The sequence below is a fragment of the Helianthus annuus genome, chromosome 15 (assembly GCF_002127325.2).
Source record: "Helianthus annuus cultivar XRQ/B chromosome 15, HanXRQr2.0-SUNRISE, whole genome shotgun sequence".
Classification (NCBI taxonomy): Eukaryota; Viridiplantae; Streptophyta; class Magnoliopsida; order Asterales; family Asteraceae; genus Helianthus; species Helianthus annuus.
In genome coordinates this window covers 119555209-119582749 of record NC_035447.2, presented here as the reverse complement: position 1 = coordinate 119582749, position 27541 = coordinate 119555209, and the positions used below count along the sequence as shown (strand labels likewise).

General features: G+C 40.0%; 2 protein-coding genes across 3 annotated transcripts; both read left to right on the top strand.

Annotated features, from left to right (window-relative positions):
- Positions 1–13755: 13755 nt before the first annotated feature.
- On the top strand, positions 13756–19074 carry LOC118487243 (protein ALP1-like). 2 transcript variants are annotated; one of them, XM_035983907.1, is made up of 3 exons: positions 13756–16004; positions 16134–17999; positions 18114–19074. In XM_035983907.1, the coding sequence occupies exons 2-3, from the start codon at positions 17714–17716 to the stop codon at positions 18941–18943; spliced, it is 1116 nt and encodes a 371-aa protein (XP_035839800.1). In that variant the 5' UTR covers positions 13756–16004; positions 16134–17713; the 3' UTR covers positions 18944–19074. The 2 variants fall into 2 exon arrangements, with proteins under 2 accessions (XP_035839800.1, XP_035839799.1); XM_035983906.1 differs by having other exon boundaries at positions 15223–16042; positions 18114–19072.
- A 4372-nt stretch (positions 19075–23446) lies between these two features.
- LOC110912320 (putative disease resistance protein RGA1) lies at positions 23447–26343 on the top strand. The gene is made up of 4 exons (XM_035984436.1): positions 23447–24018; positions 24123–24236; positions 24548–24635; positions 24730–26343. Exons 1-4 carry the CDS (start codon positions 23447–23449, stop codon positions 26341–26343), a joined length of 2388 nt encoding a protein of 795 aa, XP_035840329.1.
- The last annotated feature ends 1198 nt before the right edge of the window (positions 26344–27541 follow it).

Sequence of the window (27541 nt, the reverse complement as noted above, 5' to 3'; positions counted from 1 at the left end):
GCCGAGATCAATGACAAGCGGGTAAAGTCTGGTTTCTGGGATAAGCCATCCAAGTCTCTACATCAAGCTACTACTGCACCAACCGCCGACATCACTGCTCAACCATCCAAGTCATCACGTCGCAAGAAGAAGCACAACAACAGCAGCTCCAGCAAGAAATATGCTGTCACAACAACTGCTACCCCTCTGCAAGCCGTACCGGCTTAGCAGCAGTCTCATCACCGACCAGCTCCAGTGACCAATGCACAGCCAGCGAAGCGTGCTTACACAGGACCCCACCCGCTCTGCCCGACATGCTCATATCATCATCCGGTGGGAATCGCCTGTCGTTTCTACGCTCACTGCGACCTCTACGGTCATTTCACTGCGAACTGTCGCTATGGTCCCCGTAACACCGCAGCTCCCGCCGCCGCTCATCAAGCTCTACTCCCAGCCCCTCAAGGCCAACCCGCAGCTCAAGTACCTGCGGTCAATGCTCGAGTCTGCTTCGCATGTGGTGATCCTAGCCATTTTGCAAACATGTGCCCGAACAGGGTTGTGAAACAAGAGCCCCAGCAGCAGCAACAACAAGCAGCCCGTGCCAAAACCTTTAACATCAATGCTCGTCAAGCCCAGGCTGACAACAACGTGGTTAATGGTACGTTCCTTGTGAATGGTATTTATGCATCATGTTTGTTTGATACTGGAGCCGATAACTGCTTTGTGTCGTTTGAATTCGAGAAGCTCCTTAGTCGTAAGCGCTCTTATCTCCCCTCGTCATTCAAAGTTGCAGTCGCTACTCGAAGAACTGTCGCCATTAATTCTGTTCTCCGTGATTGTACCCTCGAGCTCAACAATCACATCTTCCCAATCGACCTTATTCCGATGCAACTCGGAAGTTTCGACATCATAATAGGCATGGACTTTCTTCGCGAAAACCATGCTGAAGTTGTGTGTTTTGATAAAACGATGCGATTCTCGCTCGCGAATGGTGATTTATTATGTGTGTACGGTGAAACAGCTTCGAAAGGTCTCAAGCTCATGTCGTGCATCCAAGCTAGCAAGTATCTCTGCAAGGAATACAGAGCTTTCTTGGCCAACATTGTAGTAGCGGAGAAGGAAAGAAAAAGAAGGTTGAAGTCAAAGACGTTCTAGTGGTCCGTGAATTTCCTTAGGTGTTCCCTGACGATCTTCCTGGACTACCGCCAAGTCGTGATATCGACTTTCGTATCGACCTCATTCCTGGAGCTAACCCTGTTGCCAAAGCCCCTTATCAACTCGCTCCATTCGAAATGAGGGAACTCTCAAACCAACTCCAGGAGTTACTTGAAAAAGGCTTTATTCGCCCGAGCACCTCTCCTTGGGGCGCACCAGTCCTTTTCGTTAAAAAGAAGGATGGGTCGTTCAGGATGTGCATCGACTATCGGGAGTTGAATAAATTGACCATCAAGAACCGTTACCCTTTGCCTCGAATCGATGACTTATTTGATCAGCTACAAGGTGCCAAGTGTTTCTCGAAGATTGATCTACGTTCAGGCTATCATCAATTGCGCATTCAAGAGGAAGACATCCCCAAAACCGCTTTTCGCACTCGATACGGCCATTATGAATTCGTTGTTATGCCTTTTGGTTTAACCAACGCACCCGCGGTTTTCATGGATCTGATGAATCGCGTGTGTAAGCCATTTCTAGACCGTTTCGTCATCGTGTTCATTGACGATGTCTTGATCTATTCCAAGTCGAAAGCCGAACACGCGCAACATCTACGTTTGGTTCTCGAGTTACTCCAGGGGAATCAACTCTATGCCAAGTTCTCCAAGTGCGAATTCTGGCTTGAGGAGGTTCAGTTTCTGGGTCACATCGTTAATAGTCAAGGTATTCATGTCGATCCCGCGAAGATTGAAGCAGTTAAGAGCTGGATTACGCTCAAGAACCTGTCTGAAGTCCGTTCTTTTCTCGGACTAGCAGGCTATTATCGACGATTTATCGAAGGATTCTCTAAGATCGCTGTGCCGCTTACCGCCCTTACCCATAAAGATAAGCCTTTTGTTTGGGGAACTGAACAAGAGCCTGCCTTTCAAGCCCTCAAGCATATGCTCTGCAATGCTCCTGTCCTCACGTTGCCCGATGGAAACAACGATTTCATTGTCTATTGTGATGCTTCCGACCTTGGTCTTGGCTGTGTTCTCATGCAACGGGACAAGGTTATAGCTTACGCATCTCGTCAGCTCAAAATCCACGAGAAGAACTATACAACCCATGACCTCGAGCTAGGCGCAGTTGTTTTTGCATTGAAGATTTGGCGACACTACCTATATTGTACCAAGTGTACGATCTTCACCGATCACAGGAGTTTACAACACATCTTTAAACAGAAAGAACTTAACATGCGTCAACGCCGATGGGTAGAACTTCTTAACGATTACGACTGTGAGATTCGTTATCACCCAGGAAAGGCAAATGTTGTTGCCGACGCGCTCAACAGACGGAGTTATCTGCTGAGTATTCGCAATACCCAAGCCCAGCATGATCTCAAAACCCTCATCCGTGGAGCCCAGCATGCTTGTTTTAATGAACGCACTTTGAAGAAAGAGAGGATCTATCACGATGGAGCTCAGCTTGTAAGCAAAGCGAATGGGATTTTCTATTATCTGGACTGAATTTGGATCCCTAAGCGGACCGACTTGCGAAAGATCATAATGGATGAAGCTCACACATCCCGATACTCTATTCATCCCGGTGCCGATAAAATGTACCAGGACCTTCGTTACAAGTACTGGTGGCCAGGCATGAAACGGGACATCGCCCTTTATGTTGAAAGTTGCCTGACTTGTGCGAGAGTTAAGGCTGAACATCAACGACCTTCTGGCTTACTCGAACAACCTCCAATCCCTATATGGAAGTGGGAGAGTATAGCTATGGATTTCATAACCAAACTTCCGCCCACGCCATCAGGTCACGACAGCATTTGGGTTATAGTTGATCGTCTGACCAAATCAACCCACTTTTTGCCAATACAGGAAGACTACAAGATAGAACGACTAGCCTGAATCTACACCGACGAGATCATTTGTAATCATGGTACGCCTCGTGACATCATTTCAGATCGTGAAGCTTGGTTTACCTCGCGATTGTGGGAAACGTTTCAAGCAGCTCTTGGTACGTCGCTTAAATTAAGTACCGCATTTCATCCTCAAACCGACGGACAGACTGAAAGAACGATCCGTACTCTTGAAGACATGCTCCGCGCGTGTGTCATAGATTTCGGTGGTAGTTGGAAAAATACCTACCGTTAGTCGAGTTTTCGTACAACAACAGCTATCATGCCAGCATACAAATGGCACCATTCGAGGCCTTATATGGAAGAAGATGTCGTTCGCCTATTGTGTGGCACGAGATCGGTCACTCGCAACTAACCGGTCCCGAGTTACTATAAGAAACGACTGACAAAATCCTCCAGATTCGAGACAACTTGTCGAAAGCCAGGGATACACAGAAAAGTTACGCCGATAGGAGACGCAAGCCCCTTGAATTTAACGTTGCCGACTACGTACTCCTAAAGGTATCACCTTGGATGGGTGTGGTCAGATTCGGCAAGAAAGGGAAACTAGCGCCTCGATATGTTGGACCTTTTAAGATTCTGGAAAGAATCGGCAAAGTCGCCTACAGACTCGAACTACAGGAGGAACTTAGTAACGTCCACCCGACTTTCCGTGTGTCAAACCTCCGAAAATGCCTAGCTGATCATGATCTGATTGTACCTCTCGACGACCTTCAAGTCAACGAAACGCTGCATTTCGTGGAAAAGCCTGTCGAAATCATGGATCGCCAAACCAAGCAACTCAGACGCTCGCGCATCCCTATCGTGAAAGTCCGATGGGAAGGCAAACGAGGCGCAGAGTTCACTTGGGAACTCGAAAGCGACATGAAGGCCAAGTATCCGCAGTTGTTTAAATGAAGATCTGAAGCGTGAAATTGGTAAGATCATTCACGGTACTGTGCAGCTTTCAGCCTAATTTCGGGACGAAATTCCCTAAACAAGGGGAGGCTGTGACACCCCGTGTTTTCGAATGTCAAAGTCCAAGTCAAAGTCCAAGTCAAGTTTGACTTCTTTGACTGTAAATAGTCTATTTATGTTTTGTATTATGTGGAGTAAGTGTTGTTTATCAAAGGAATCGAAGTAATCGAATGTTTAATCAACACGAAATGCTTTACGACTGTGAATAGTAGGAAGTAACAATGCGATAAAGTTAATCAATCAATAATCAAGCTAATCGAACCATCAATCGAACTCGAATTAAGCGAAATTGGTGTTATTATACGTGTGTGTGTGTGCCTTATGTGTTACTTGTGCATGTTTACTTTATGTTATGTGTGGTGATCAATCGAATCAAAACTCGAAACTCAATCAAAACTCAATCGAAATCGAAATCGAATATGTAATATAGATGCTTGTATGTAGATATAGTGGTTGGGATTAAAAGTAACTTGAATAGGAAACTCTATCGTATTCATATCGTCATCCATCGAAATGGAAATATCGGAAATCGTCGCACCGAACACTCAAAGCAGGCTGTGGATCGATCAGGCTCCTAGCCGATCGAACAGCCCAGCCGATCGGACGGACTGTCCGATCGGGATGCCTGGCCGATCGGCCAGCTCTTTCCCCTTATGGAAGCCTATAAATAGGCCTCTCATTATCATTCTTTCCACTTTTGGAAACTCTCTGACTGACCAGCTCGTGCTCCCCTTCTTTTCTCAGATTTCTTCTGATTTCGGTAAGTTTTCATTCTAAATCTTGTACTTTCTTGATCAATACACACTCCTACACCTTTCTATATTTCAAATCTTGATTTCTAACTGTGAAATCATCGAGATCTAAGCATTCTAGGATGATGTCATCATGGTGTTCTTCGAGAACATCATGTTTTGGCCTCAATCCACCAAGAATCACTTGGATCTAGCCGATTTCCACATAAACAAACTAAGATCTATCACAGATCTAAACATTTACATGATGTGAAGGATTGAAAGAATGATTTTCAACTTTCTTTCAACTCTTTTACACTCAATGCCTTCAAACCGGTAGACACGGAGCTTGAGCCAACTCACTAATCATTCTAATGGTTGTGTGGTTCAAGATTCAGATTCTATCTACGAGGTTCACCGATTTCGGGTTAAACGTTAAACCACCGTCCGGAACCGTTCACCGGCCGGACTTGGGTGATTCCTGTCCGAGCAGGAGAAACAAGTAAGAACGGAGGTTCCATTGTTCAGCTCGTTGTCAAAATACCTTGATATAACGTCAAACAATCAGAACAGCCAAGTGTTAGACGAACAGGCCGACCAGGTCAGGATGCTAACCGATCGGACATGTCAGCTGATCGACCAGGCCAGCCGATCGGCTAGCAAGTGGCCCCACACTTTGGCAATTTCATGAAGTATAGTATTGAACGAGGTGATGTTCGATCGAACGAGCTGTTTGATAACATTACTCATCGGATCATGAGATACTGTGCTTCAACCCTTAATCGATTTACAACTCGTTCGATGTATGGAGTGCCACCCGATCGAACATGTTGTCCGATCAGGTGACATCCAGCTGAGGACTCACTATCGAAGTGTCTAACCAATCGGTTAAGCCGGCCGATCGAACAGGCCGTTCGATCGATCGACCTGAAAGGTAAGAATACTTCAATGTTCTCAAATACTACAACGAAAACTTCAAAAGGACAAGCCATCATACACAAACACATCCTACTCAAAGGAAGAAACAATCCACTTGAACAGTCCAGCCGATCGAGCCTACCGGCCGATCGAACAGACTGTCCGAACGGACTGTCCAACCGAACGAACAACCCGTTCGATCGAACCTACCGTTTGATCGACCAGGCTGTTCGACCCACTTACACTTGTTTTCCGTTTACGCATTGCTCATCATTATACTATCGAACTATTCAGGCTAACCCTACTCCTAAGCACTCCCTTCAATCCATCAATCAATCGCTGTGAGTATACTCGAACCCTTTTTGCTTTAACACTTTTGGGTGTTACATACGTTACCTATCTAAAATCACAATCGAACACACTACTCAATTGTTTTATACGCTAACCGTTATGCATGTATTACGTGACTAAATGAATGCTTGTTGTTATGTTTACACGTGGAATGCTGTCTACCTGCCTTAACGACGTAGTACTATAGTTTGGACTCAGCACCCGTTCACACGGGGGTTGTTAAGGACAATTACTTGCATGGATTACGGTGGTAATCATGTATTGCGAACTGTCTCGGACAGTCAACCCGCAGTCATTGGTATCGATAGGTCCATGTCGATAATTAACATGTTTCGTTTTCCTCTGTGTACATGCTGGTTATGCGTAAACTATTTCGAATTCTATATGCTATTATCAAACTTGTATGCTCACCTTTACATTTTATGTATTGACTTTATTTTAACGTATGTGACAGGTGTTTAAGGTGTTTACTTGCTAGGGAAGCGAGGCTAGAATATAGCTCTAGAGCCCCCCAACAAATAGTTGTCTGTAGCAGTCAATCTAGGGGTCTTTAGAAGCAGAAACAATATTTATATTTTATTTAAATCTGATTTGTCGGAACAGTATATTTGACTAGATGCTTATCTGTAATAACTTGTTTTATTATTTGGGATACGGTATGGGACGTATTATTTAAACTAAATAGTAATGATAGTTGTTGTGGAAACTTCTGGACAATCTGTTTCGCTCAGTGCCATGCCCCGATGATTCCACCAGTGGTTGGGGTGTGACATGTACCTAAGCATGTCATCCTGGCGGTGGTGGCTCTGCATCGTCCACTGATGATCAACTCTCATTCTGTCCTCTAACTCATCGTACGAAAACGCCACCGCGCCAACCTAGTCCATAGATTGTTTTGATCTGACGATCCATAAGCGTTCTCACACTTTTCACCGTTTTCCCTAAATCTTGATATATATATATATATATGGTATGGTTATTGTAAAACAGGATTTTGTGTGAGAAGTGCAAGAAGGGATATGGTGAGGACCTGTGGCACTAACTAAAATTAATACTTGAGGGTATAATTGTAATTACATCAATAATTAAAATTTGGTAATAAATATGCAGTTACAAAGCTGGAGAATTTTTAGGGTTTGATAACCACCCATTCGCATAATACATTATTCACAACACATTAGAACTAAATTCATAACATGGTGTTTTAATAAATTCGTAGTGTAATTCATGGTGTTTTTACACCTGCGTTCCGGTACATGTTCTCCGTATGATGTTTTAAACATACATTTATAGAATGTGTTCTTAGTATAGTGTTTTAAATCTGCATTTCCACATGGTGTTTTAAACCTTCATTTCCAGAATATGTCCTATGACTCGAATCACAAATAAATGAACTAAATTCATAATATGGTGTTTTAATAAATTTGTAGTGCAATTCATGGTGCTTTTCACCTGCGTTCCAGTACATGTTCTTCGTATGGTGTTTTAAACTTGCATTTATTCATAGTTCAATTCATGGTGTTTTTAGAACTTGCGTTCCAGAAGCTGCTCTTGGTATGGTGTTTTCCATCATTTACAAACATCAAAACACATTTATAACATGGTGTTTTAAATTAATTCGTAGTTCAATCCATGGTGGTTTTACAACCTGTGTTCCAGATGTTAAAACACCATGTCTTGAATCACAAATACAATGTTCTTGCTGTTTAAAACACCACACTTGAATCTTATTACAATTCTTTCAGATGTTAAAACACCATAAGTCAAAGAGTAATACAATTAAACACTATGTCTTGAATCACCATACAAATGTTTCCAGATATTAAACACCATGCCCTGAATCACCATACAATATTTCCAGATATTAAACACCATGCCTTAAATCTTATTACAATTCTTTCAGATGTTAAATCACCATACAAGTGTTTCCAGATATAAAACACCATGCCCTGAATCACCATACAATGTATCCATATATTAAACATCATGCCCTGAATCACCATACAATGTATCCATATATTAAACACCATGCCTTGAATCTTATTACAATTCTTTCAGATGTTAAAACACCATAAGTCGAATAGCAATACAATTAAACACCATGTCTTGAATCACCATACAAATGTTTCCAGATATTAAACACCATGCCCTGAATCACCATACAATGTTTCCAGATATTAAAAACCATACCTTGAATCTTAAAACATTTCTTCCAGATTTCAAATAAGGAACACTTGCATGAACACATGGTGTTTTGTACCCAAGCATAATCGTGGATGTTCGTAGAAGGAGGTTTAGGTGTTTTTCTTTTGCGGTGGCTGGAGATAATGATGATTAATGGCGGATTAGGGTGAAGAAGAGAGATAAAACACACATTGTGTGGAGGAGAGAGAGAAAATCGTGATTTTAGGGAGGGAAGTTATACACTTTCTTAATTTAATTAATGTTTATTGACACTTATACCCCTATCAAGACAAATCAATTATTAAAAATTCAAACAAAATTTACGTTTTTGCCATTGTGATCTCCACCATTAAAAATCAGATCTAAGGGTGTAAAACTCTTCCTACACTTCTCACATAAAATGTCTTTTTTACAGGATCCTTTACCTATATATATATGGTTAGGATAAAATGAGAACCACCTTTAGTTGTGAGAACCATGAGAACTAGGTCTTCCAAAAGGTGTTTCCAAATAAAAAATTATCAAAAATCTTAAGAAAATCACTTGTTTCAGAAAAAAAAAATTTAAAGGTCGCATGCACAAATTTACATGAGGTGTAAAAAAAAAGATTCATCATTGTAACAAAATTTACATCTGCGCATAAACAAAACTTACATCAGGCAAAACTACCGACTCGACATTTTTTTTTTTTGCTTTTTTTACAGATGTGTTTATAATATTTTCACCCACGTTTGTGCAAAAAATTGTGGCCCAACTCACGCGAGAAGTAGGAGTTCTCATGGTTCTTACAACTTGTGGTGGTTCTTAATTGAACTGAAGCCTATATATGTATATATACACACACACACACACATATATATATAGTGAAAGTGTAAAATACAATATTGCTTAATGTACGAGCGTGCGTTGTGACATTATGCACGTTGTAAAATTCAAAACCCTAATCACGCATGTTGAAAAACCATAATAACGCATGTTATACTTAGGTAATGAAGCATGTTATGGTTTTCAACATGCTTGATTATGTCTTTTCAACATGCGTGATTATGATTTTCAACATGCGTGATTAGGGTTTTGAGTTTTACAACGTGCGTAATTTCACAGCGTACACTCGTACGTTAAGGAATATTGTACGTTAACCGGACTCTCTCTCTCTCTCTCTCACTCTCTATATATATATATATATATATATATATATATATATATATATATATATATATAGGGGTTGGTTAACATACAATTGGGCTTAACGTACGATGCGTACGCTGTGAATATATAACATGCAATTTTGTTTATTTTTTCAACATGCGATTCGTTATTTTTTCCAACATGCGATTGTTTTTTTTACTCATGCGAATTTACCTCTTATCCAAAAAATCGCATGTTGTAAGTACAAAATTCGCATGTTATATATTCACAGTATACGTTAAGCCCAATAGTACAATAAACTTTATATATATATATATATATATATATATATATATATATATATATATATATATATATATATATATATATAGGGTGGGGTTCTAGAGTGAACACTGGTGTATTTGTGAACTCAGTGAACAAATCCTGGCCATTGATTTACATCATCAAATCGTAAAATACATTAGTGTATTTTCATCATCAAATCTTGGCCATTGATCTACACTAGTGTATACACTTGTGTATTGATAATCAAGGACTAGGATTAGTTCACTAGTGTTCACTATAAGGGGGCTGTTCACTAATGAACCTAACCCTATATATATATATATATATATATATATATATATATATATATATATATATATATATATATATATAGAGAGAGAGAGAGTGAGAGAAAGTGTATCTTACAATTGGCCTTAACGTACATTACGTACGCGAGTATAAATCGCATATTATAATAAAAACGCATTCATGAATCTGGGAAATCGCATGGGGGATGAAATCTAGGGCTGGCAAATCATGCCTTATCGGGTTTAATAGGTCTTTGACGATGCGTATAACACAAGTATTAAATATGAACACAACTCGCTTAACCACTTGATATCTCATGTCTATAACATAGTTTTATGTTTTATGTTTTATGTACCAAGAAAAAGAAATGATGGATCCTTGATGGAAGGTGTGAAACCCGGGTGTTAATGCGTTTATATTATGTGATTTATTGTGTTTTAGGCGATTATGTGTGTTGAATGTGATAACTACGAAAATTTGTGGTTTACAGGTTAATTGCTTAAATCGGTGAAGTTAAATGTTTGGCGATGAAGCGGAACACCCGTGGATGACAATCAAGGTATATTACATTATTCGGTATTGATTTCGGGTTAGAAGATAGCTTGGAAGTGCGAGAAATGCAAAAGAATGAAGTCTAGGGTCTATGTGTCATTCTATGAAGGTTGTGATTTTGAAGAAAGTTGAGTTGTTAGTTGCGACGTAAGCTACGGCTGAATTATAGCCTACGGTTAGGTGGTGATACATTGAAGAAAATGATCAGCAGCTACGTATCGTAGGCTACACTTCATCTGTAGCCTACGGTTCTATCATAATGAAACAGACCAGCAGCTACGTGTTCTAGGCTACGATTCATTTGTAGCCTATGGTTCAACTAGACAAAAAGAAACAGCCAGCACGATCTGTAGCCTACGGATCAGACCGTAGGCTACGACGGGATCAGCAAGGGCACGCGTATTGATATCTTGGACGGGTATAAAAGGGTTTTTAAAACCCTAAATCATCATCTTCGATTTTGGGGACTAGCTTGGGGATCCAAGGCACATCTTTAGCATATTTTTTCACTTAAAAACATCATTCTCCTCATCACATTAAGAATATTGAAAATGATTTCAACCGTGACACAAGCTTTTGAAGATCAATCAACCGAGATGCGGTTAATTCTCTATGGTTTCCTCTGTGTGGAGGATTCTTGTAAGTGAACTAGGTTATGTGTTTGAAACTTTGTTAAATCCGGTAATCTAAGCATTCGATGCTTGTTACCGGTTGATTTAATTTAGTTGATCTGTAAACGATTGAGTTTGCTTAAAACTAGATTTGATTCTTTCAATTCCCGAGAGTTCTAGTAATTGGGATATACTAGATAGGTACTGGGTTTGGTAATCTTCAATTGATAATCGTGTGATAACCTCTCGTTGTTAATCAATCAGAGTACTTAGTCCTCTTTTATCACAATTAGTTAAATCAGATTATACAGTTATGTCTTTGTAATTGAAACAATCCAACACAAACCGAACGTGCTTTGAATCTAAAATCCGGAGGAACTATTGTTCTTTCTCATTGTTTACAACTTCGTATTTTCGTAATTTGCTAGTTAACCAACTCTCAAACAAACAAGGTTTTCCGTTATTGCAATTACTTTAAAGGTATTTAATTCACAACACTTTCCACAATCCTCCTCTGGTTCGATATCCGACTTATCCTATTTACATAGTTTAGTTGGTTTTTGCATGTTCTTCACGACAGACATCAAAATGGCGTCGTTTCCGGGGAGGCGTGCACAAAGTGTTTAGTGTTAAGTTTCTTTTTAGTAAAAATAGATAAAAATCCAAAAATAGTGTCAGCTTTGTTTTGTTCAGAATTACGCGAGGTTTCTTTCATTTGTGTTGCGCAGGTGATTTTCATATTTGCATGCATCATACGAGAAACTCTGGAAAAGCTTCACCGCTAGTATTTGATCCGGAAATCGGGAGAACCGTTAGGCACACCCAAGTTGTGCAACGAGAACACAAGATAGTGCGAGTACCAACTTCAAATTTCAAAACAATGGAGAATTCAAGCAACCTGGAGAAGCAACCCGGAACTTCAACTGAACAAACTCAATTCACCCCGCTTCCTACACTTCCATCACCCAACACCTTTATATCGTCTGAACAACAACCACAACCCACCCAAGCTACTTCTCCACTTCCACCTATGCCACAACCACCTTTCCTTAATCTAGACAACATGCCACCCTTCACAACTCAACCAACATCCTTTCAATACCCAACATTCACCAAAACCTCTAAAATCCAACACTCCTCACCATATGTGAGGATTTTTTATGATTCTGGCACTGCCCCACCTAATCAAACACAACTCGTTAACTCATCCACTTCAATTCCTTTACCGACACAACCCTCCCATTACCAACCAGCTCAGCATCAATAGTTCTCTATCAGAACTTCAATATTTGATCAAGGAAATAGTTCAAGGGAATTTGGGGATGGTTACGATGAGTATGATAGTTATGGTAATCAAGGTGAGCGGCAAGATATGCATTTGGGTAATTACCAAGGAAACATGGGTTCAAGAATATTAGAACGAGGAAACTCAGACACGTTTGGGTATCAACGACAATTTCAACAACCAATTCTGGGAAGGCCTTTAGATATACCAATACCGCCACCGGTGCAACAAATGTCGGTTCAACAGAGGCCAATTCCATGGAATTTGGTTCCACCGATCAACAATTTTGAGGGCATTCCAAGACGAGTTGACCGACCACCGGTGCGGGGTGTCGAAAGCCACTTCAAGCCTGCGATTGCCAACAACCCATCACCGGTTGTGATTCCTCAATTATTAGGAGGTCGATCATTTGAGGTACGAACACAATCGATCTCCAGTTTACCCAAATATCACGGTTTGGCACATGAAGAACCGTATCTGCATATCGCCACGTATGATGCGTGGTGTAATACTATTGGGGGCCAGGGTTTCCCAGCAGACGATGTGAAATTGCTTCTTTTCCAATTCACACTCGAGGACAACGCGCAACAATGGTTTCACTCTTTGCCATCTGCTTCGATATTTACATGGCCCGAGATGCAGCAGCTCTTCCTGGATGAATTTTACACGCCCCAATGAACCAACAATGCTAGGAAAGGTATTCGAAACTTCCAACAGCAATCCGGTGAGTATTTTCATGAAGCGTTCAACCGGTTCAAAATGATGCTCAAGAACTGCCCACATCACGGTATACAATTGTGGGAACTGCTAAATGCCTTTCACGAGGGGTTAACAGACGAGGATGCTAGAGATCTTAGTTCCATCTCGGATGGCACTTTCGGTACAAATTACGAGTGTAGATTGGGACTACTTAGAGAAAATGGCAAGTACGTCAAAGCGAAAGGCTCAATCATCAAGAAGCACTCGACATTCAGTGGAAGGTGTGAAACTCGTGTGTTAATGCGTTTATATTATGTGATTTATTGCATTTTAGGCGATTATGTGTGTTGAATGTGATAACTACGAGAATTTGTGGTTTTACAGGTTAATTTCTTATATCGGTAAAGTTAGATGTTTGGCGATGAAGTGGAACACCCGTGGATGATAATCAAGGTATGTTACATTATTCGGTATTGATTTCGGGTTAGAAGATAGCTTGGAAGTGCGAGAAATGCAAAAGAATGAAGTCCAGGGGTCTATGTGTCATTATATGAAAGTTGTGATTTTGAAGAAAGTTGAGTTGTTAGTTGCGACGTAAGCTACGGTTGAACTGTAGCCTACGCTTGGGTGGTGATACATTGAAGAAAATGATCAGCAGCTATGTATCTTAGGCTACACTTCATCTGTAGCCTACAGTTCTATCATAACGAAACATATCAGCAGCTACGTGTTGTAGGCTACGATTCATTTGTAGCCTATGGTTCAACCAGACATAAAGAAACAGCCAGCACGATCTGTAGCCTACGGATCAGACCGTAGGCTACGACGGGAACAGCAAGGGCACGCGTATTGATATCTTGGACGGGTATAAAAGGGTTTTTAAAACCCTAAATCATCATCTTCGATTTGGGGACTAGTTTGGGGATCCAAGGCACGTCTTTAGCATATTTTTTCACTTAAAAACATCATTCTCCTCATCACATTAAGAAGATTGAAGATGATTTCAACCGTGACACAAGCTTTTGAAGATCAATCAACCGAGATGAGCAGCTAATTCTCTATGGTTTCCTCCGGGTGGAGGATTCTTGTAAGTGAACTAGGTTATGTGTTTGAAACTTTGTTAAATCCGGTAATCTAAGCATTCGATGCTTGTTACCGATTGATTTGATTTAGTTTATTTGTAAACGATTGAGTTTGCTTAAAACCTAGTTTTGATTCTTGTAAGTGAACTAGGTTATGTGTTTGAAACTTTGTTAAATCCGGTAATTTCACCCCCATGGTGTGAAATCGCATGGGGGATTGGGAACACTAAAAGAGTGGGGAACAGTGGGGAACCGACTCAAACGAACTCCAATTGGACTCATTCCAGCGGCATTGGAACCGGCTTGTCGAACCTTAACTAGTTCACGGCGTCCCTAGGTACAAGTGTGGTACATAGCTACTAGGAGGCGTATGGATATATCCTAGGTATATTTCTAGGGATAGATGTCGGGTAGGCCAACCCGCAACATCTTAGGTGGTTGTCACATCTATTTAGCTTATGGATACTTTTGTATGATTTGTTGTTGGTGCTACATTTTTTATTGTTATTCTTGTTACTACTTAGGGTCGTTCAAATTGCTCGACGCTCGTTCGGAAATTGCTCGGAAAATGCTCGTTCGATTTGACGCTCGGTTGTAAACGAGCCGCTCTGCTTGGTTCGGTTTGTAAACGAGCCAAGCATGAGCAAAGGTCCGCTCAGCTCGGTTCGGATCGAATTATTATTTTTAATTAGTACATCTATACTATATTAATAAGCATATCCGAAGGGCAAAAATGATTATTTGCCACTTTTTCAACATTTACAACACTTGGAAGCTATATATACAAGCCTGTTAAGCCAAAAAAAAAAACACACACACACGGGATCAGGGTTTCTAAGAGCATTCACATCCAACCCCCTAAAATTATACATACATTCCACTAAAAAACAACTCCTATATCAATATATTTCCACTAAAAACAAATACTTTTTCTCTCTCCTTTTCAATTAAATAATATTTTTATACATTTATCATTACATTTTTCTCTCTCCTTCACTCATAACCACTTTCAATATATATTAAAAAATTATAGTGGGTGAATAGTGTCCCCCAAATATACAGATGAACAGTAACATTTTCTCTCTCCTCCACTCATAAGTCATAACCACTTTTTATACTTTTTATATTTTAAAAACTCCACACTGAGAATATGATGCCTTGGATATGAATGCTCTAAAGCATAAAACTGGGCGGCCAGATCTTGGATTCAAGTTTGAATTCCCGCTGCTCATCCCTAAAAACCCATTTCCGCCTTCTTCTTTTCATTTGTAGACAAAGAACCAGAGAAAAAAATTGTAAGTTAGAGAGAAAGAGAGGAGAAGGAGAAAGAGAGGCAATCCTTCATCATCAACATCGCAGTGGTGGAGAACGAACCGGTATGGTTTGTTTTTCCGGCGTCCCCCTTTGATTCCAACGATGGTGAGGATAGGTGAGACGAGGACCGGCGGGGCGTTGATGGAAGTCTAGCCATCCAACACGACGATATGAACGGAAGCAACTATTAGGGTACCGGAGAGGTTACAAACGGACGATCTAACCTTGCATGCCCTGATATTTGTAGGAAAAGAATGCGGTTTTGTGAGATTTGCAAATAGGTAATCATGAATTCTAAAGTGAAATCTGTCCCGATTGAGTTTTCGACCAGTTTGGAAGTTTTTTCGTCAACTGTTGTCTAGAGATGGTTTATACCTGGTTCTATTTTTTTGACCGTATTCGAAAGAGGCGTATCATGTTGTAAGGGGACCGTAAATCTAAGCCTGCTAGAGTGTATGGACTTGAGCCTATTGCGAGGCACTTTATCCTTAACGAGGATGCAACGTTGTTTGGTCCGATGATGGATTTGGTGCAAGATGAGGTGACCATTAAGAGCTGGTATGTTTTTCATTGTCATCTCATATGGAACTGTGCAGGTTAATTTTTGACTTGATTGTTTGCAAATAATCCAGTTTCTAAGCACAAAATAGTATAACTTAAAGATGATCGTTTGCGTTTATGATGCAGGTGAAAAGTCACAACCTGCATACAGACAGGGTGGATGTTATTCAACATATGATCGGTCATTTTTGTCTTTAAAGCTCCCGCCAGCTGTAAAAATATTCAATGTCCCCGCCCGCATACATGCCGTTACTAAGGCCATGTGTAGTCATAAAGCCCCCAAATGGGCGTTATGCGCCATGTGGCATGCCACGTCACCCCGGGGCTTTATGGGGCTTGAGGCCGTAGTCATAAAGCCCTACCTCATCATAACCAAAGTGTAAAATGCAGGGACCAAAGTGTAAAATGCAGGGACCAAAGTGTTTTAATGCAGGGACCAAATTGTAAAATGCAGGGACCAAAGTGGAAATCTCCTTCTTCCTCGCGCCGCGAAATTTTTCACGGGGGTTTTCTTTTTTTTGCTCATGGCGCCCCTGGGGGCGGTGTGGGGGGCTCCATATGGGCGCTATGCCCTTGTTCGCGCTCCACTACAGGTAACCTAATTAAGGGTTAGTTGAGTAGAACATCCGGTTTTGCAGGATCTTTCTGTCATAGTTTTGTAACCGCCAAATGGGCGGAGGGCTGGGTAACACATTAATATGGATTCAAGTCAAAACAGTTATTTTTCTGGTACATACGGAAGTATTCGGGTCAGGTCAACATGAAACATTTCTTTCCCATAGTTTTTGGTAAACAAGTGATACAATGATAATGGTTACATGATATAATGAAATGATATAGGATGTTTTATGCATTAGTAAACGGGTCAAAGTTACCCATTATAGATAATTTTTTTTATACAAACCGTCTCGATTCATAACAAAATGTGTCAAAGTCACGATGAGTAAACTCTTGCAAGATAACTGGTTATTTAAAAGTGACTTGGAGTTTTGAGGCGATTGTACTGTCTCTAAATATAGTAGCCTCTAAGCCTATGGTATTGCAACTTGGTGTTTTGCTATGTGTATTCATATGGGTTTGATCATTTCCGGTCGTTTTGTTGAGTAACTGACAGTTTGAACATTCACACTTCATCGAGGTTGCTCTCGCATCATCAAAAAGTCTTTTTAAAGAGGTATGCGTAAGACCCCCCGTAACGGGGCGTTGTTTATAAAAAAAATTCAAAAAAAACGCTCGATAACGCCGGAAACCCCATTACATGGGGCGTTTCCGGGCGTTTTTTTTGAAAAAAAATGTTCCCGGCGTGGTTATAAAAACGCTGAACAATGTTGAATGGGCCAATCCAAACGGCTAGTTTTTAACGGCTAGTTTTTATTTATTTTTTTTTTTTATTTCATTTCCCCCTATATATATATATATACACTCAACCATTTTCAACCAAAAAAATCACAAAAACTCTCTAAAAAATACAAGCATTTTATAAAAACTTGATGGATTCTCCTAGTTCTTCCTCCATGCTAAACTATTGTTACCACGAGTTTTTTGCGGATGGCGATGGTTCAACCGATGAGGAGGTTGAGCAAGAGGCGGTTACGGGTGCTTGTAAACTAGCGATGAGATATGCCGAGCATTGTGGTCGCCCCCAAGCCAAAAAAGGTAAAAGAGGTTATATTGAATGAGACCGACGCGGGGCACATGATCGTTTGATGAAAGATTATTTTGATGAGGAGCCGACATATTCGAACGAAATGTTTAGACGTCGTTTCCGAATGAGTAAGCGGTTATTTCTACGTATAGTCCACGACTTGGAAGCCAACTACGATTTTTTTAAACAAAAAGCGGATGCGAGAGGGGAACTTGGATTTACCGGTATCCAAAAGTGTACCTCGGCGTTACGAATCCTTGCTTATGGAAACACTACCGACATCAATGACGAGTATCTAAAAATGGGGGAGAAAACAACGAGAGATAGCTTGGAGCATTTTTGTCGCGGTAAAATTCCTATACTTTACAATTTATTTTTTTAACATCGAGTATACTTTTATTTTTTTTGTCTATGTTTACAATTTCTATAATTTTTTTTTTGTGACTATTTTTTTTATAAAGGTATAATTGATGTGTACGGTGCGCGTTATCTTAGAACGCCCACATGGGACGACCTTCAAAAGATCTACGAGGTACATAATGCCGAGCATGGTTTGCCTGGTATGATCGGGAGCATAGATTGCATGCATTGGCGTTGGGATAACTGCCCGACTGCATGGCGAGGCCAACACACACGTGGTGACCAAAAAGGACCCACTATTATTCTTCAGGCGGTTGCTTCACAGGACCTTTGGGTTTGGTCGGCTTACTTTGGCGTGGTCGGGTCATGCAATGATATTAATGTTTTTGAACAATCTCCGCTGTTAGAGGAGTGGATTTCTGGCAAAGCTCCTAAAGCGTCGTTTTACGCAAATGGAAACTACTACCCTCATGGGTATTATTTGAGCGACGGAATATATCCTAGGTATTCGATTTTCGTGAAGACGTATAGTGATCCTATTGATGAAAAAAGAGCATATTTTAAAAAGGTTCAAGAGTCTTCACGAAAAGACATTGAGAGATGCTTTGGGGTTCTTAAACAACGCTGGCATTATTTGAGAAATCCTTGTCGTGCATGGAGCAAGCAAAAAATGAGAGATGCTATGTACGCGTGTATAATCATGCACAACATGATTTTGGAAGACGAAGGAAAGGCAATATGCCAGAATTATGTGCCAGAAGCCGTTCAAGAAGAGCATCCGCAGGCGTCAATGGAAGAAAGAGTGAATAATGCGCGAGAGTTGCGTTACGAACCGTACCATTCCCAGTTAATGGTTGATTTACTACACCACGCATGGTCGGTTCGGTATGTACCACCGGAGGGAGAGGAAGAAAGCGAAGATGAAAACTAGTCTTTTTTTTTAAATTCGGATTTTAATTTTTTTATTTGTAGTATTTTTTTTATTTAACCGGATTTTATGTTTTTTATTTGTAGTATTGTATTTTTTTTATTTAATAAAGTATTTAAAGTTTAAAAAAAATAATTGGGAAATGATTGCATGGGCATTATCTGAATAATGCCCCACTACACCATTTTATGGTATAATGCCCCTTGCTGACTGGGCTGACACATGGCGCAAAACGCCCCATGGTGGGGGCATTATAATGTTACACCATTACGCATGGTCTAACAAATTATTTTGCAAATGAATATAGAGTTTTGATGAGACACTTAACAGCTAAATTTGATTCTGGAAACTGTTAATACAGACGTGATTGAAAAGCTTAATGTTTTAGTGGAAATGACATGGCTTCAATGTACTCATGCTCTTGCAAGAGGTTACCGTTTTTGTATTAACTGTTACATTTGTTTCGTAGTTACTGTTTCATTACTATTCTTGTATATATATTCTGCAAAAGCTAAAAAAATGGGTTTGTTTGGCATCATCTTTAGGAAGATGACCTAATTGTTCTTGCCAATGGAGATGTATTTTCTCAAAGGCTCTGACCTCATAAAAGGGTTTGCTAAGATAACTGGTTCACCCTCATAAAAGCTTTAGCTGGAATAAATTTTTGGATGCTGACAGGAGACAAGAAGAATACAACCGTACATATTGATTTGTCATGTAATTTTGTTTCTCCGGGTAGGCCAAGCACATACACAAATTATATTTATATGCTTATAACATAGAATTGAAGCCTATCAACTTGGAATATTGTGAATGGTTGTTTATATAGAATTATATCTCTAACTTCTATGCTTAGATGTTGAGGTTTTGGCAACTTATTTACTAGAATTGTGCAGAACCAAAGGGACAACTTCTACTAATTAATGGGAAAATGGTGCTCTTGTAGGTTGTTTCTAATTGTCGAGCTATTGCTAAATGATTGTTGGAGCTAATTAGGGCTGTAAACGAATCGAACGTTCAGCGAACTGTTTGTGAACCGTTCGGCCGGAAGTTCGTTTATGTTTGTTCAATTAGCTTAACGAACGAACACGAACAAAAATTTCGTTCGGTTAGCTTAGCGAACGAACACGAACACAGGTCTCGTTCGTTCGACTGCGTTCGTGAACGTTTGGTAATATGTTCGTTTAATTATATTAAAAAATAATAAATAATAAACCTTTTATCTAAACATATTGAAAACTTAAAACCCTATTTTTCTAAGATAGCTAAAATTTGGACATTCTAAGACATTTTTGGGGATAATTATTTCTAAGTTAGTTAAACTTTATTTATCGTTTGGTGGTGTGGTAGACTTCTTGTGTTTCGATTTATCATTTAATGGTTGTATTTAACTACCTATATCAAATGTTTAAGGATAACAATGTATTCATTTTTTTTTCAAGTTAAATGTTCGTTTGCGTTCATTTTTATTTGCTTGCGTTCGTTTGTGTTCGGGAAGAGTGTTCACGAACTGTTCGTGAACAATTGAATTTCCTTAACGAACGAACACGAACATAAACTTATGTTCGGTATGCGTTCGTGAACAGTTCGCGAACATGTTAATTTCCTTAACGAACGAACACGAACATGACCTTGTTCGTGTTCGTTCGGTTCATTTATAGCCCTAGCTAGAATACACATTGGCCTTCTTATAAGTGATAGATTAGAGATTAGAGAATAGACTTGAAACAGAGAGCTCGCTTTATACATTTAATTTATAGAGTTGTAATGAGTTGGGAGATAAACTTAAAATTGAAATGGTGTTATGGTGGGTATACTTGTCAGCATATTTATATTATATACATAAAAAAGATTGCTTCATTGTGTGGCCATTATGCACATCCTTAGAATTAGTGTTGTGTTTTTCGTTGCATCGCGAATTTGGTTTTGGTTATGACTCAAACCGAACATCCCCGTGCATAGCCCTAAACTCATCAACTTAACAGATATGTTTCCCACCGTATCGCGCAGGTAAACAACTAGTATATACTAATACATATACACATACATATATATACACACACACCTATATATATACATACATTACACATACATATATCTTAAATATAAATTAATTTATAGTTTTATATTTATCACTCTATTAGATTTTGGTCAACTATGTACAAATTTACAGCTATATCTATACATACTAGCCCAATCACGACAATAAAAAAAATTAATATCAAGTCTAAACGTTAAACCCTAAACCGATAAACCACAGTCTACTCATCGCCTCAATGTTTAATGTCGTTACCCTAAGTCGATCGTCTCCTAGTCTTAACGTCATTGTTCGTGCAATATGATCATCGCCTCGTCCGCCACAACATTGTTATTCATAAGAAAAATATTATGCCATGAAATGTGTCTGTTTTTAAAGACATAAAAACCTAAGACCTAACATTGTCACCATCTCTCTCAGCAAATTTAAATCGGGCGGCACGGTTGTCCAAATCGCTTGAACTTCGCTCGACGCTTGCTTGGAATATTTACTGCTCGGAAAATGCTCGCTTGATTTGAGCATTGGTTTTAAATGAGCCGCTCCGCTCTGTTCGGTTTGTAAATAAGCCAAGTACGAGCAAAGATCCGCTCGGTTTAACTCGTGAACAGCCCTGTTACTACTAGAGCCTATTATTCCGTACTGTCCATTAACAATTTGAAAATAGTCATTTTAGTCTTGCCAAATAAAGCATTTGATTTACCCAACTTGGTGGTGAAGTCACATGTATTGTCTGCCAAAGAATCCAAACAAGAAATAAGACCACCCGTAGTGGGGCGTGACTTTTAAAAAAAATTGAAAAATAACGCCCCAAAACGCCCCCACTACCATTACATAGGGCGTTATTTTCTATTTTTTTTGAAAAAAAGGTGCTCCGGCGTTTTAATTAAAACGCTCAAAACTTGTTTGCTTTACCTGATATGTTTGACTAAGGGGGCATTTACTTGCTTTTCTTTTTGACAAGTGTATGTATCTGACATTATTTTGACAAGTGTAAAAGTATCTTTTTTTATCCTTTTTAATGATTGGAAGGGGCGTTATTGGAATAATGCTCCACTACACCACTTTTTGCTATAATGCCCCATGCTGACTGGGATGACACGTGTCGGATAATGCCCCATGGTGGGGGAATTAGACCATGTGTAGTGGTAACACCTTATAATGCCCCCACCATGGGGCATTATCCGACACGTGGCGTCCTAGTCAGCAAGGGGGCATTAGCAAAAGTGGCGTAGTGGGAATAATGCCCAAATAATGCCCCTTTCAATCCTTAAAAAAAAAAAAAAAAAAAACAAAGTGATTTCTCATTGGTGGGTCAAACATAAGTCAAAGCTCCAACAATGCAAAATGGCGTTTTAATAATCACGCCTGATTCAATTTTTTGGAAAAATAACGCCCGGTAACGCCGGGTGTAGTGGTTACCGGGGCGTTATAGGGCGTTTTTTTTGAAAAAATTTATAAATCACGCCCCACTACACACGGTCTTATAAGTTGTTACCACTACACATGGTCTAACAAGGGAATATGGGTGACACGTGTCGGATAATGCCCCATGGGTGACACATCCCATATTCCCTTGTTAAACCATGTGTAGTGGTAACAACTTATAATGCCCCCATCATGGGGCATTATCCGACACGTGTTATCCCAGTCAGCATGGGGCATCATAGCAAAAAGTGGTGTAGTAGGGCATTATTCCAATAACGCCCCTTCCAATCATTAAAAAGGATTAAAAAAAAGATACTTTTACACTTGTCAAAATAATGTCAGATACATACACTTCTCAAAAAGAAAAGCAAGTAAATGCCCCCTTAGTCAAACATGTCAGGTAAAGCAAACAAGTTTTGAGCGTTTTAATTAAAACGCCGGAGCACCTTTTTTTTCAAAAAAAAAAAAAAGAAAATAACGCCCTATGTAATGGTAGTGGGGGCGTTTTGGGGCGTTATTTTTCAATTTTTTTTTTAAATCACGCCCCACTACGGGTGGTCTAAGGCTGCTAGCTCCTTACTGGTTTGCCAAATAAAAAGTAGAGTTAAATGTCATTTTAGTCTCTGTGGTTTGGGTCATTTTGAAAGTTTAGTCCAAAGGTTTTATTTTTCAGCTGTGGGTCCAAAAAGGTTTCACCGTTGCCATTTTAGTCCACTGGGTTAACTTCATCCATTTTTTCTGTTAACGAGAAGGCCAATTCGATCATTTTTTCTACAAAATAAAACATTTGGACTAAACTGGCAAAATAGCCTAAGGTACATGAACTAAAATGGCATTTGACTCTAAAAAGTAAACTGAAAAGTCCACATAATAATTAATTGTTTCCGGAAGTTGCCTTTCTTGAAAAAAGAAGTCAATAACTTATTTTAAATTGTATATTGGAATTTATTTATTTTAATTACAATTGGGAGAAGAAGACTGCATTAAACTTCTGCTGTGGTGCCAGTTGTTCTGATTCCATCAATAAAGTAAGAAACAAAACTATGGCAGAATTGGTATTACCTCCACTTCTGCAGGTGATCTTTGAAAAGCTGGCTTCTCCTCTGCTTCAAACACTTGGTCAAAAATGTGGCCTTATGAGGATAGAACAGATCCTCCCCATGATCCAAGCTGTTGTCGAAAATGCTGAAAGGCGACAAGTTACCGACAAAGTTGTTAGAATATGGATTTCGCAGCTCAAAGATACAGTTGACCAAGCAGTTGACTTTCTTGAAGACTTCACAAACAAAGCACACCCCTATCTGCTACTGGAAGAAAAATACGACATGCCTAAGAAATGGTTGTCACTCAGATCCATATCTGCAAGCACAGAGAAAGTCAGAAAGGTTCTACAAGTTTTAGAGACGGCAAAGTTACAGAACCTGAATCTGAAAGAAGCTGTTCATGGTGCTAACGTGGTTTTGGATGAAGAACCGGCTACTGGATCTTTTGTTGTTGAATCTGAAGTATTTGGAAGGGGCAAGGATAAGGAAAGGATTGTAGAGTTGCTATTAAATGTTGATGTGGAAGGAAACCTTCCTTCCAGCAGTTTCTATAGTTGGCATTGGAGGCATGGGTAAGACTACTCTTGCCCAGTTGGCATATTTCGATGATAAGGTGGTTAAACACTTTGATTTGAGATTGTGGCTTTTTGTTTCTCAAACTTTTGATGTGGAGAAGATCAGAGATGGATGTAATCCAGTCCAAGTTTTGGCATATCTTACACAATAAGAGGTTTCTTATTGTATTTGATGATGTTTGGAATGAGGATGAAGAAAAGTGGGATAAACTAAGGTAACCCGGGGCACTCCGTTATTCTATAACGGAAATATAAATCAACGCGTGATGGGCCGCCGCCGGTTCTTCTTCAACGCGTTATTTTATAACGCAAACCCCGATTTCGTGATGTATTTAACGCGTTATGGTTTATTTTTGTGAGGGTATTTGTTGGTTGGGGGGAATTGTTGGGTGTGGTGGTGAGTGATGACCACCCCCACTAAAAATGGTTGTGAGTGATGGAAAAATGCTCAATGACATGGCGAAACTTGATTGGTGCTTGTGAGTGATAAATTCTATCACTAGTGAACCACCCCTTGTCCCCTAAGGCCGTTGTTCCAAGGTGGTGCGAATGGAAGCAAGATTCTTGTGACCACACGCAGTGAGAAAGTAGCTATGATTATTGATCCAAACCAGGTTTCCTCTTATTACCTCAAGGGTTTGGCTGACGATTGTCCAAACCAGCTTTACATACTTACATGTGCTGACTGTGAGTTATTGCAACATACAGCTGCCTGAATCCCTGGGTGATCTTCGGTGTTTAAAGTATCTTGACCAGTCTTATTCGGGTATCAAGTGTTTACCCATTCGTATCAACCTCCTGCGCTCGTTGCTGACTATCATCAACCTATCGGGCTGCTACAATCTCTACCTGTTGCCTGAATTGCATAATATGAAAAATCTGAGGCACTTAAACATATCAGGATGTGATAGACTGGCTCATATGCCTAATGGAATTGAGGAGTTACTTCAACTTCAGACGTTACCGATGTACATAGTGTCTCGTTTGAATAACCTGGGGGTACTAGGTCCTCTAAACCTTAGAGGAGAGCTAAAAATCAAACATTTGGAGAATGTACATACGACAGAAGAAGCAAAGGAAGCCAACATATGGAAGAAAAGGCATCTCACATCATTAGGTTTGTGTTGGGGTAATGCTGACAGTAATCTCATTATGAATCCTACTTCAAAAGGCAGTCTCTCCTGGTTGCATATGGGAAAGAAAGATGTCGAGCCCCAACCTTCAGAACCAAACTCAATAAGGGCCATGGATGGTAAGCTAGCTGAAGAGGTTCTTTCCTGCCTCAAACCACACGAAAACGTCAAGAGTCTGCATGTGTTAGGCTACCCAGGATTTGCATTTCCTAGGACATTTTCTAAATGGTTGCTTGCGAAGTTGTCTACTATTGAGCTGATAAACTGCGGAGAGATTTTGTGCCTGCCTGCCTACATTAGGTCATCTTCTCGTTTGAAGACACTCAGAATGGAAGGAATGAATAAGGTTGAAAAAATTGGCCTAGAGTTTTATGGTGAAAATAGCATTGTGGCATTCCCATCATTACAAGAGTTGCAGCTCAAAGATTTCCCAGTTCTGGAAGGCTGGTGTGGTATCGACGACGACAACAGAAGTATATTTCCATTATTGAGAAAGTTGTCCATAAAGAGTTGTCCGAACATGAGTCAGGCACCCATATTCTTGTCACTTCAACACTTGTCGCTGCACAGTTGCAGCCCAAGAATACTAGACCCCGCCAGCAAGTCAACTTCACTCTTGACACTTGTAATTCAAGACTTTGCTGAGTTATTATCTTTACCGGAAAAATTGTTTGAAAATAATTCTCTTCTTGCTTCCATCGATATCATATCCTGCCCAAATCTTCAATCCCTACCTATGGAGTTCCAAAACCTAAATTCTCTCCAAGCATTGACCATTCGTTGGTGTCAGCGTTTATCTTATTTGCCAAAAGGTTTCCATAAACTTACCGCTTTGAAGTCATTAGAGATCACTGAATGCCACAGCATTAGTACATTGGGCGAGGAGATTGGAGGTTTGAAATCTCTTAAAACATTGTCCATTGAGAACTGCAGCAGCTTGGGTTTCATATCCTTGGGGCTGCAGCATCTCACTTCCCTGGAGCACTTGACCATTATGTACTGCTCCAATCTAGCCTCTCTGCCTGATGGGTTCCAGAATCTTAATGCACTCAAACGGTTGACTCTCATAAATTGCCCCGAGCTGCAACTTCTACCGGAGAGTCTCAAATTTGCCAACCAACTGCAGAGTTTACAACTCCACAGTTGTTCTAAGCTGGGTAGTTTGCCAGAGTGGTTTGATAACTTTTAGTGTCTACATCATTGGCAATTTCAGATTGCCAGAATGTGGCTAGTTTGCCAGTGGGCCTTCGACGCCTTACTGCACTCCAGCACCTGTCTATTCATCAGTGTCCTGTTCTCGAGCAACGTTGTTGGCCCAAGAATGGTGTAGACTGGTGGAAGATTGCTCATGTTCCCCATGTATACATTCTCTGACATGAGATTTGTTTAGGAATGAAATTGAACAAAATAATTGTATTCTGCTGGTAATATAGAGTGTTTTTACTTGTACCTTATTCTTTTATAAATCTGCTAACATATTGTGTATGGTATAAATAGTGTAAGCAACTGATAAGTAAACACATCATGTTACGTCTTTCTTGCATTACCTGCTTCAATACTCCAACGCCGTTAGTACCGTCACCACACATCAAAGTTATCCGTCCGGATGATTTAAAAGTGGTCACTATGAGTTCCTTTTGTTCTGGTGCCACCCATCACATACAGAATCCCACTGACAACAGCAGAGGTCTGAACCAACATTTCAAAGCAATCACCTCCGATACAAAGGTCATGACCCAAGGCTAAAGCCTCAACCGTTTCTTCACTGCAAGTAACATGGGCGTATAAAATTATCTCAAATAAAAGCAGAGTTTATAACCGCATTACCTGTAACTCACGATCTCCTTTTCGTCAGGTGAAACCCATTCAAATTGTTGCTTGTTCTTTGTCGGGACAAGAATTAATGCGGGTTTTGATAATATATTAACTTGACGAGCAACATGGCAAGCCGTCAATGCTTGATCACCACCAGTAATCATAACCTGAATACAAATGCCCGGTCTTTGTAAGAAACAGCATAAAAGAGTCCAGTTTGTTACGTTATTTATTTATGTTTTTAGTATCTTAACTTTGATTTCTAGTTTGAGGGTATTTTTGTTATTTTCTATTATGCAAGGGGTATGATTGTAACTTGCATATCTATTTATGTTAAACGTATGAAGGAATAAGGGAGCAGATTTGGTGAATTATCTTTCTCTTTAGCTTCTTCTCCTCTAAATCTGTTCTAACCCTATCAAGGGTATCAGAGCCGTTCCGACTCCTCATCGGAACACCTTGCCGCCGCCGCCATGACCCGCAACCAAGAAGTCGACAACACCCTCAAATCCCACGATAAGGCGATCGCTGATATCCAAACTGCCTTAGCCGCTTTGATGAAACAACAGGAG